The following is an 11,326-nucleotide window of genomic DNA, read 5'->3' on the forward strand; positions in this document are numbered from 1 at the left end:
GTGTTTCTTCAATAATTAATGACCAGTATCGCCTCTTAAACATATTTTCTGCGTTTTTTTATTGATAATGATCAGTTGTGTACAAGTTTCTCTTGAACAGACAGTAATGCTACAGTATTAATTTGTTGTTTAGTAGCAACTAGTAATAAACTAGTAATCTGCCAAGTTGCCATATTATAATAGCTAGACAGCTCAACAACCAGCTCCTGTAAGCTGCTATAGAAAAAAAAAAAACTAGTGCATGACATACATGTATCTGAAAACTTATTACTTTAGTTAAATTGCAAAGCTAGTCAGCTCTTCAGAATTAAAAAGGAGAGTGTCCAGCATCTGAACTCTAATGAAAATAATTGCTGCCTAGTCGCGTATGTAATAGCTGTATTTACTTATGTTCACGTAGGTAGCTAGGCAAGTATGGCTGTTTTAGTTGACATCAAATATTGATAAATTTTCTTTCACATGATAAATTGATCATCTACCAGTCGTGCAGAAGTACATGGGATCCCAATATGAATTAATACTTATAGTTGAAGTCTCCTTTTGTAGACTATGATCTGTTTCTTCATAAAATAAAAATAAAAAAAGTTTGAAATCATTTCAATACTAAGGTCACCAACTGGTATTTGCTGTTTATCAGCAACTACAAATCATGCTACTTGACTTTGATTTACTTGCAGAGCTCGTGGTGGTAAACAATATGCAGCTTGACTGACTAGCTAAAATGACTCTACACTCTATCGTCCTACAACCTTTAGGTTCGGTTTGGCATATATTATACTATGCAAAGACTATTTAACTTGCAAGTTAAGTAGTAAATGATGCTTAGTAAAATTACCTGATACAGCTTATACTTTGAACATTGGGGATATGCTTGTGAAAATGGCGTTATCTCAATATTCTCATTCAAATCATCTTGTAAATTAAGAAAACAAGATCGGAAAGAAAAACAACAATGATGTGAAAGTATCAAATCTTATGCTGATGCACCACTCTAAAAAAAATGCAAACAATACCAGGTCTATATGTGTAAAAATCAGCTAGTACATTCACCAATTAGTAGTGGCGGAACATGAGAAAAGATTTCGAATGGGCCAAATTTGTATTCAGTGGCGAAAACAATGAATTAATTCGTCCGGAGAGGCAATTTACGCTAAATGTACCATTAATTATGATATTAACACCTAATTAAGGAGAAATAAAAAATTTCGCCGGAGGGACCATGCACCCCTCTGGCCTCCAAGAGGTTCCGCCACTGCCAAATAGTGAAGGAATGTGAACGATAGTTCCGTTCATCTTGAACTAGAGGATTTAGTTTTACATCACAGAGGAAAAGCAAGTAACAGCTTTAAGGTAATTGCAACACAACAGTTAGCTGCATAAACAAAACCATATACACTATCAGATATAAGAGTTAAGGTCCTCATACGCGATAGAAAGCAAACCGATTCAATGATAAGTGCACCTTGCTAATGATTTACCCGCCAATTTCCAATACCTTTAAGTGCAAATATATTACAGTGTTTAACAATCTTAAAGTTTCAATAAAATGATGTCAGAAACGTATCATCACTAAAAACCGAAGTACAAGGACAGACATTAAAGTATCAAATCTAGGGGTGGGCATGGAATGGGATGGGACGGGACGGGGCTCATTCCACGTCTCATCCCACTTTTTGAATCGGGACGAGATCGAGACGGAACGAGTGTTTTTAAGAATGCATCCCACTCGGGATTAATCCTGGTTGAGACGGGACGGGATCAGGACGGGACAAATCTCACCTTCCTATGAAGTTAAATAAAAACCTATATTTTTACTTTGCCATCAACAAAGTAACATTTAATAATGAAATTTTAACAAAAAAATGCATATTATGTTCAAAATATTATAATTTACCATTATTATTTGAGTTGATATAATTTTAGAGTTATTAATAAAATAAATTAATTTCATTTTGATACAAATATATAAGAATTTTCAAATTTTCATTAAAGGTGGGACGAGACGGGACGAAGCAGGATAAAAATTATTCGTCCCACGTCCCATCACACTATTATGAAACGGGACGGGATCGGGACGGGACAGACATTTGTAGACATCCGTCCCGTCCTTTCCCTATGAATTTCGGGACGGGATCGGAATTTCTGTTTTTTATGCCCACCCCTAATCAAATATTCTGCCTATAAGCAAAAACTACAGTACCCCTATTATTTGTAATCGGCGAGTAGTACAATCACAAATAAAAAAAAGAATTTAACCATAGTTTCTTCGTCTTAAAATTGAGGCTAGGATTTAATTTTACTTCACTGTGGAAAAGCAAGTAACAGCTTAATGGTATTGGCAAACCAACAGTCAAACCTGCTTATACAAAACATTATCAAGCATAAAACCTAAGGTCCTGGATTCCTGGTAGGCGATAGCATGCACACTGTCAAACATAAGACTTAAGGTCCTAGTAGCCGATAGCTAACAGACTGCTTCAATGTAAATTCATCTTACTAAACTCGTTTTCGAGAGCTTATTAGGGTGGAAATTAATTGCATTAAGATGTTTCAGTAATATATGACGAGAGAAACATGTCATGACTAAAAATGCACAATAAAATTAACAACTCTGAGGTATGAAATCCAGTCTTTTTCCCCTAGTTTCGGAGAGTGTCTTCATGAGTTCATGATTAGATTAAATTTGTGACAGGAATGAGAAGAGCAAATTTCAAATAGTACTATGATAGTAGTGTATTTTTTACAGAGAAGATAAAAAGAATTGGCATGACCAGTGACAGAAATCTAAACCAAAATCAGACTCTAAGAAAATAATATTACCAAAAAAAAACATCGAACAAGATGCATACCAATGACAAATCTGCAACATCATAACTCAGATGCATATATACTCTATATATACTTGTATGCAACCCTTTCCAGCTTTACCATCATGAACAACATTACCTTTCAAATCATACATTGAATTGAACCCACTTTCTTTCGGTCCTTCATTTCAAAGTTCCTCACAGGAATGTCCACTAGATCGAGTTGGGTTCATCTTCACCTTCTCCAAGTACTTGTTCTTTGTAAATTGCCTCATCTTTGCTATTTGAAGCCGGTACACTTCGGTCAAAGTCCCGCTATCAAATTTCCTCAAAACAATGGAAGGCATACGTCTCTCACCTGCGGACTGCGGTACCATGTTTCTCTCAATCCCAACCATCAAAAGAGGCAATTAGAGGGCATCTAAAAGTTTCGAATCTTATAACAGAGTCCTTCGCAGTGTCCAGCTCCCCCATAAAGCACCCGCGGATGATAGTGCTACTGTGCTACCATCTTTTTATGAAAAGTTTTAACCATAATTGGTAAATTGAGCAGCCGGGTGAACTGGGTCAGAGTTTCAAACTGCAACTCCACAAGGACGAAGTTTCGCACAATTGTACGTAAACCTGATCGATCAAGCCTTCTCCATAGTCTTAATCAACCCCACCGTTCCAGAAACGTACTCCAAACCGTCAATTATACCTTCGTCTTATCAATCTGCTTAGCTTAACTCTTGTTCCTCACTAAAACTAATGACGTCTTACAGGAATAATGAGAATAAACATGAGAGTTTCTTCATCTTCCATACTCGACAGACGGGCAATACATAGAAATCCAAATCCAAAACGAGGCGGATAAAAGCGTCCATATACGGACAATCCCTCCTTACTTCCGATTTTGGCGGCTCTACGTAGAGGCCTAAACTTTGTCTGATTCTAACCCTTGGGGAGATCATACGTTCATGTATGGTCTTCCCGATCGGGTTTCATTCTCTTACCCTGAATCAAGATCTAACGGGATCAACACTGGTTGTTTTTAAATTTGGAGGAGCGGCTTGCATATTCATTTGAGAAGTATCTGATACGGTGGTACTTAGTTTGCAATCTCGTTCACACGGTGAGGTGGAGTTGCTGACCGTGAATGCTTAACTACCAATTAATGTAAATTAAAAAATGAAGAGAGTTTTTTTTTAAATTGAATTATTTTATTTTTAACCTTGTTTTGTATACTCCAACTAGATTTTGTCCCTTCATTACATTTGATGCTCATTTTCTATAAAAGAAAAAAATCGGTTTTCTGGGGGGGGGAGTAGTTGGGCCTATTTCTTCTCATTTGGGCCAATAGCAACGGGTTTGGACCTCGGGGCTCCGAACTTCAACCCTGAACCAGTAAACCCTCTTCCTTTCTGGATCTTCCTGCCTCTTTTCTCCCTCGGCGTCTTCTGTAACCCTAATCAGTACCAAAGAAACAAACAAAGAGAGAGATGTGAATCTTCGAGCCGTTCAAAGAAATCGAACACACAACCACCTACCTACGTCCCCTTCTCCGTTCAGCGCCTCGTCACCGTCACCTTCGGCAAAGCCTTCCAAATTTATAATGTAAAATCCAATTTCAATTTTTAATTCTGATTGGTTTCTCAAAACCACTGACTTTTTTCTTGCTCTTCTTTGGCCTGTAATCTCAATTTGTCACTTCTAAGTATAGCTCTGCTCCCGTAATCTTATTCCGAAGTATAAAAATATTTAAGAGTTATTTGCATTTGTTCTTGACTGGTTATAACCTCTTTATAACACTACAATTTTACAAATGACAGGTCACATGATGTGCTCTGCACAGGTTATCATGGGGAGTCAAGAAGGTACCCTACAGCTTTGGATACCAGCACAACGGAAACTGTACGTGTTCAAAGGCAGGGAGGTCTTCTATTCGCAGCTGTGTTTGTGTTCTGTGCTACATGTTATCAGTTGTCACAGTTGGTTGCGCTGATGGAATCATTTGTGTTCACAGCATATAATATGCTGAAGAGTCAGTGACGTTTACACATTCAACACGAGATGGTGTGACTGCCTTATTTTTCGGCATAGGCAAGGACGTCAGGCTTTTGGTTTTTAATACTGCCTCTTATCTTGCAGTATTCTTTTACATGATGTGAAGATTATTTATCATTTTCTTAGTACCAAACATTCACACAGTACAAGCACATTGTCACAAGTGGTGCTGCACCAGTACACATTGTTAACAGAAAACTGCATAATCATCATGATCATAAACACGATCATACGAAATGATTAAAATTTGAAATGCATACAAGAAGAGTTCCTAGTTCTAAGCGGAATACTCATTAGGATTCAAATCATCGTATGCTCCCAGTCCAGTAGCTCCGTGTCCATAGCCTGCCCCATCTGCTTCGAGTTTCTTGGAAGGTGTTCCGAGTATTAACACTTAATGCTGCATAATGGGGCTGAGATGAATGCAAATGGCAGTGTTCAACTCGGGGACTTCCTCTGTGGCTCTGTTTATAAATTGGCCATTTGATCACAACTGGGACTAATTCCGAAAAGTGTCCTGCTTAATGTTTATCTGTGTTTGTTCTCTGATTAGTGTGCTGCAATTACAGTAAATTATTTGGCATACTTTTCATTTTCCTCCTGTTCAGCTTAATTCATTTCTATGTTGATAACCTTAACATCTATCTTGAATTGCATTTTTATATCAGTGCATTGTTAGGTAGCTTATGCTATGTATTCTTTTATTCAGATAGGTGGCCTCTTCATGTTATAAGCATATGTAATCTCGATAAAAAATTAAGGCTTCAATGAATTCAATCAGCTTACACTCCTGACACATCTTATACATTATTTTTTTTGGACTTGGGATTCAAAATGAATTACATGCTATAGCTTCTATCTATCCCTTTTGCAGATTGATTTCTTCCACTGTCCCAACAGGACCCTTTTCGTTTTGCAGATATTAAAAACTTCTCCATCAGTATGTTCTGTTAAACAGCGACAAGCGTGGCTCGTGGACCAAGTGTACCGATATTGTCCCAACTTAGCCACCTCACAGGTGTTGAGTTTTAATCACAAAAGGCCTCGGTACAATTAGTTATTATCAACCCACTTATAAGCTTTATTTTCTTTGTCACTTCTTAGATGTGGGATCTCTCTTCTCCAACACGCCCCCTCACGTGGAACCTAATTTTTAGGTCTGCACGTGACATACTAACATCTCACACTGGGACGAAATAAACCAAGGTGCAGTAACCAACGACACTTGGTGACCATCCAATCGGAAACTCTTCGATGACATGATAATGACACCCATCTTGAGCTCATGACAAAGTGGCACCAAATTCGGGCCCATGACATATTGGAGGCGCGACTGGAGAAGGACCCTCTCTGATACCATGTTAAACAGCCACAAGCGTGGCCCGTGGACCAAGTGTACCGATATTGTCCCAACTTAGCCACCTCACAGGTGTTGGGTTTTAATCACAAAAGGCCTCGGTACAATTAGTTATTATCCACCCACTTATAAGCTTTATTTTCTTTGTCACTTCTTAGATGTGAGATCTCTCCTCTCTAACATGTTCTTTCATAACTTCTCTTATTTTCTCTTATTGCTAAACGGTTCTTCTAATTTGCTCTTATTCTCACTACTATATTAGCCAGTAATAATCTTCATGGCATTTTTACTTCTCAAAAATAAATAATTGTTGGATAACCAACATTTAAATTCCAATATTGTATAATTGATTAAGATCCAACCCTTTATGGTTTTCAAATGTGGATTTTTGACAGAAGCAATGGAGATGCTCGTCTTTTACAATTTATAATTCAAAAGAGACATTCTATCCTGATAAGACGTCCAAATGATTAAATGAGGCACTGAGGTCTACAATAGCTGCCGGAGATAAGTAAAGATGGCAGCACATAAGCTATCACTCTCAGCTCGGGTCCTAAGCAGCTCTTTGCTTGTTGAATCTACAGAGAGTTGGTTGAGTTGATGTTCCTCAACCAGCTGATCCAAGGAAGCTTCAAAACCAGAATACCTCTTTTCAAGAAGGGTGATCTCATCCCGGACTGAAGTTGCTCGTGCCTCAAGCTTCTTGATTTGCTCTTCGAGAGCCAACAGCTCCACCTTGTGCTCCTGAACCTTCTGAATATCTTGCTCAGCCAAGTTACCTTCAGAGAGGAGTATGTGACTTCTTACGTCAAGCTCGGAGTCCTGAGCTATAAGGGAAACCAATTCTTGGCATAATGATTCTTCCTTGTCCAGAACCAGCTGTAACTTAGATAGATCTTGAACAGCAAGATCAGCAATCCACTTGGTAGTAGACAGTTGCAGACAAGGCAGCAGTCCCAAGAGTTGTTGTCTGGTATGAGGTTCTTTCAAGTCAGCAGTAGCAATCAGAGCTTTAAGTTTGGTCTTCGCCTCCTCAGGCAGGCCGGAACTGTTAGCAGTCTTCTTGGCAGACAGAGCTTGAAGTTTCTCTCTCATGGATCCTTTTGCTCCAGATGACTTCAGAGAACTTGATGAGGGCAGTGCAGGAGTGGTAACTTTTAGAGTTTCTGTCGCAGCTGCTGAATGCTCAAAGGGACCACTTTGTTCCTTAGCATGCTGCTCTGGTGCATTAGGAGTCTAATGAACATTAAACCTTGTTTCTTCAAGTTTCGGGGTTAAGAACGCTTGTTCCTGAGCTTCTTCAGTGTAAGGTACTTCGTTGACAGGAGGAGGCTCTATGGATGTGACTGGGATCACAGGAGTTGTGACTTCGCCTACTGGTACGATGGCTAGATTTACTTCAACTGGTGTTATGGCTCCTTGATCAGTCGACGCAGTGGTGGTCTCAAGGGGCTGAACATGTTCCTGAGAGGTCAGGTAATGGTTAGACATGATGAACAAGAGCTGAATATTATTATACGTGATGAAAGAAAGTGTTAATAAGGTGGCATTTGCAGTAGCACTGACAAACGGTAGAGAGTACAGTATGAATTATGAAATCATATCATTATATAGAGCTAAAAGTTTGTAAATACTATATGCGTTGGAGCTAATAAAAATTATAGTTATGTACTACTGTATGACGGAAATCTAAGAGATCGATAGAGAATAGAAAACATGTTTGGTGAATGAGAAAGTTACCGCTCCATCAAAATTTGCATCTATAGTGACATTTGTAGTTTCACCATTTCCTCCACGATCGCTGGTATCTATGTCGACTTTTTCCTTTTCTCCTTTTCTGATATAATCAGCATTCTCTTTTGTCACCTGTATAGTTTTGTCATTTACAAAAATATTTGAAAATCATCGGGAAAAGGAAATTAGAAAATTAGTCGAACCAAATGAATAATTGACTTGAGGTGCACTAATACATATATGTCCTGATATGAAAATTGCAGCATTTTAATGGTTTTGTTAAATGGAAACCTAGCATGAGATGAAAAATAGAACGATATTTGATGAAAATTAACATACCGATTCATCATAATTTTTGTCAACCTTTTCATTTTTAATAGCTGTAGTTTCATCAATTTGTTCATCAACATCACTAGCATTTACGTCAACATTTTCCTTTGTCACCTGTGCCGCCTTGTCATTTATATAAACATTTGAGATGCATTAGAATAAAGAAAAACATAAAACTGATCGAAACCAGGAAAACAAATAAAATTAGGTTGCTACAAGTATGCGACATGGACTACATGCACTTGTATAGTTAAAACAATATATTTTGAAAGTGTAGCATATTTCTAGTCTCTATAGTGGAAATACGTTCAAAGTGTTGTAATTTTTTTTTTTTGGATACAAAAGTGTTGTAAATTTGAATAAAAGATGTTTGGTATATAATTGGGGAAAACATACCTTTTCACCCTCATCAGCATCAACGTCTGTTTCATCGTATTCATGTGTGACTTGTAGCGTTTCATCATTACCAAAAATCTTGAGTTTGAGGCGTTTGCTTATGTAAAAGGATTTCAAAGATGGGAATTTGACAGTGGTCACTCTAGAGCAAAAGCCTTGCAATTTTGGTAGTTTAGAAAGTTCCAGAGACTCCAATCGACTGAATACAATCTCATTTCCTGAACCTTGGTCGTCTGCTGTGCTTCCCACTATTTCTACCAGTCTTGCACAATTCTCAACTCTCAGCTGTGTGAGTTGCGTGAGACTTTTAGCTGTGGAGTAAGTTACCAAGTATTCCATTTCCGGACAACCATATACCCGCAATTGTCTAAGATTCTTGAAGGATATTGCTTATGATCTTAGATTCCTTAAGCAGCCACAATTGTGTATCCATATTTCTGTCAGGTTTGGCAAATCTTGACCTGCTGTTTGGAAACTATCTTCCCCTAGACGCGTCAGCTTCGACATGCCATCAAGATGCAACAGACTTAAGTGAGGGAGGGCCCCACCTGCGTTTATATCCCCACTCCTACTGCTTTTTCGATAGAGAGATATTTCATTGGAAGGAGCAGATTCTATTTCACCCCCTATAGCAGCTGACTCGGAGGGTTGATTCTCGACATCCAACACTTCCAGTTTGCTAAAGAACTCTGCATGGAAAGGACCATCCCAAATCTCCATGCCGGTTATGTACAATATTTTCAAGTTGGGGAATGAATCCTGTCAATATTATTGTTAGTGAATGTTAAACAACACAACGAGCATCATATGAACATAGTCACATATATAGGTCTCAAATTTTACAAACCTATAGCTCAAATTCTGTATATCCGCAAATTTACAAAATGTATGGATCTATCTCACATGCCACGTTTTGTGGATTAATATATATGTAGGATCCTCATTTGCTAATTAGATGGTACTAACATAACTGATTTGCTAATCAAATGAGATCTTTCCTTTAACAGCTTGTGCTTATATAATTAATGGACTCATTGTGTTATAATTTTTTCTCTCTTACATTATGAATTTGTTTTATGACAGTGTATGATCAATTGGCTTGTAAAAAATGGATGAAGTAATTGGAGAAGATGAACAACTTAAAGTGGGAATGCAAGTACACTATGATGAGGAGGCTTATAATATGTACAATTCCTATGCTTTGAGGAAGGGCTTTAGTGTTCGTAAAGGGCATGTTCAAAGAGATTCATCAAATAACATCCGACAACGACATTTTTTATGTTCAAATGAGGGGTTTGCACAATACCATAATGTGTTTGAACCAACCAAACACAGAAAGTTGGAAACAAGAGTCGGTTGCATGGCTATGATATCATTTACAGTGAAAGATGGAATATGGACAATATCACATATCAACTCAGAGCATAATCATGAGCTTGCAAAGCCCGAAGAAAGGCCATTTCTAAAATCAGGGAGGAATGTAACGAATGCATGTGGACATGTTTTTACTTCTATGAAAGATGCAGGAATAGGACCAACGAAATCATTTTCTTTCATTGGAAATGAAGTGGGTGGTCTAGCAAATGTGGGGTGCACTAAGAAAGATGTCTATAACTACTTGCAAAGGAAGAAGGAAGAAATGATGGAAGCAGGCGATGCACAATCTTTGTTGAATCACTTTAAGCTTAAACAAGGTGATGATTCTAATTTTTTCTACTCAATGCAATTAGATCAATATAGCCAAATGACGAACTTCTTTTGGAGGGATAGTAGATCAAAGTTGGATTATGATTGTTTTGGTGATGTTATATGCTTTGACACTACATTTCGTACAAATAAGTATGATTTGATTTGTGCTCCAATAGTTGGAGTAAATCATCATTGGAGGAACGTGTTGTTTGGATGTGCTTTCTTATTGGACGAAACTACGGAGTCATTTGTTTGGTTGTTTGAGACATTTTTGGATTCGATGGGAAATAAAACACCAGTAACTGTTTTCACAGATGAGGATAAAGCTATGGCAAATGCAATTCAAATCGTGTTTCCACATGCCTCCCATCGACTGTGCACTTGGCACATTGCCAAGAATGCCTCCAAGAGAATTGGTAGTTATCTTGCAATTCCTGAATTCAAGAAAAATTCACTCATTGTTTACATGGGTGTAGCTCTGAAATTGAATTTCAAGTTTCATGGGATAGCATGATTAGTGGATACAATGTTGGGAAAAATACTTGGCTAACAAAATTGTATTCACTTAGACAAAAGTGGTGTTCACCATTTAATTTGGACAGTTTCTCAGCAAATATGAGATCAACTCAAAGGAGTGAAAGTACAAACCATGTGTTCCAGGGAATCTCCACACACACAATGGAGCTCATTGAATTTGTGCATCACTATGAGAGAAAGATTGAATAGATGCGTTTAATAGAGTTAGAAGATAACTACCATAGCAAAAATGGTGCACCACGTCCAAAGGTATGGAGTAAAATGTTAAAGAATACAAGCAAGGTTTATACGAACAAAATGTTTCAGCTTTTTGGAACAGAATTTGTAGGCTGCATGGGAGTTAGACTAAAAGAAGATTCTAGATTGGATCAAGATTATGTGTATGAAGCAATTGAAGATGGCCATCAAGTGTGCACAAGATTCAGTACAA

The 11,326-nt window shown here is 37.8% G+C and overlaps 1 protein-coding gene across 1 annotated transcript; it reads left to right on the top strand.

The window, feature by feature from the left end:
• Positions 1-9,778: 9,778 nt before the first annotated feature.
• Positions 9,779-10,873, top strand: LOC126792054 (protein FAR1-RELATED SEQUENCE 5-like). Its single transcript, XM_050518555.1, has one exon. It carries the CDS (start codon positions 9,779-9,781, stop codon positions 10,871-10,873), a length of 1,095 nt encoding a protein of 364 aa, XP_050374512.1.
• The last annotated feature ends 453 nt before the right edge of the window (positions 10,874-11,326 follow it).

The sequence above is a fragment of the Argentina anserina genome, chromosome 4 (genome assembly GCF_933775445.1).
Source record: "Argentina anserina chromosome 4, drPotAnse1.1, whole genome shotgun sequence".
Lineage (NCBI taxonomy): Eukaryota > Viridiplantae > Streptophyta > Magnoliopsida > Rosales > Rosaceae > Argentina > Argentina anserina.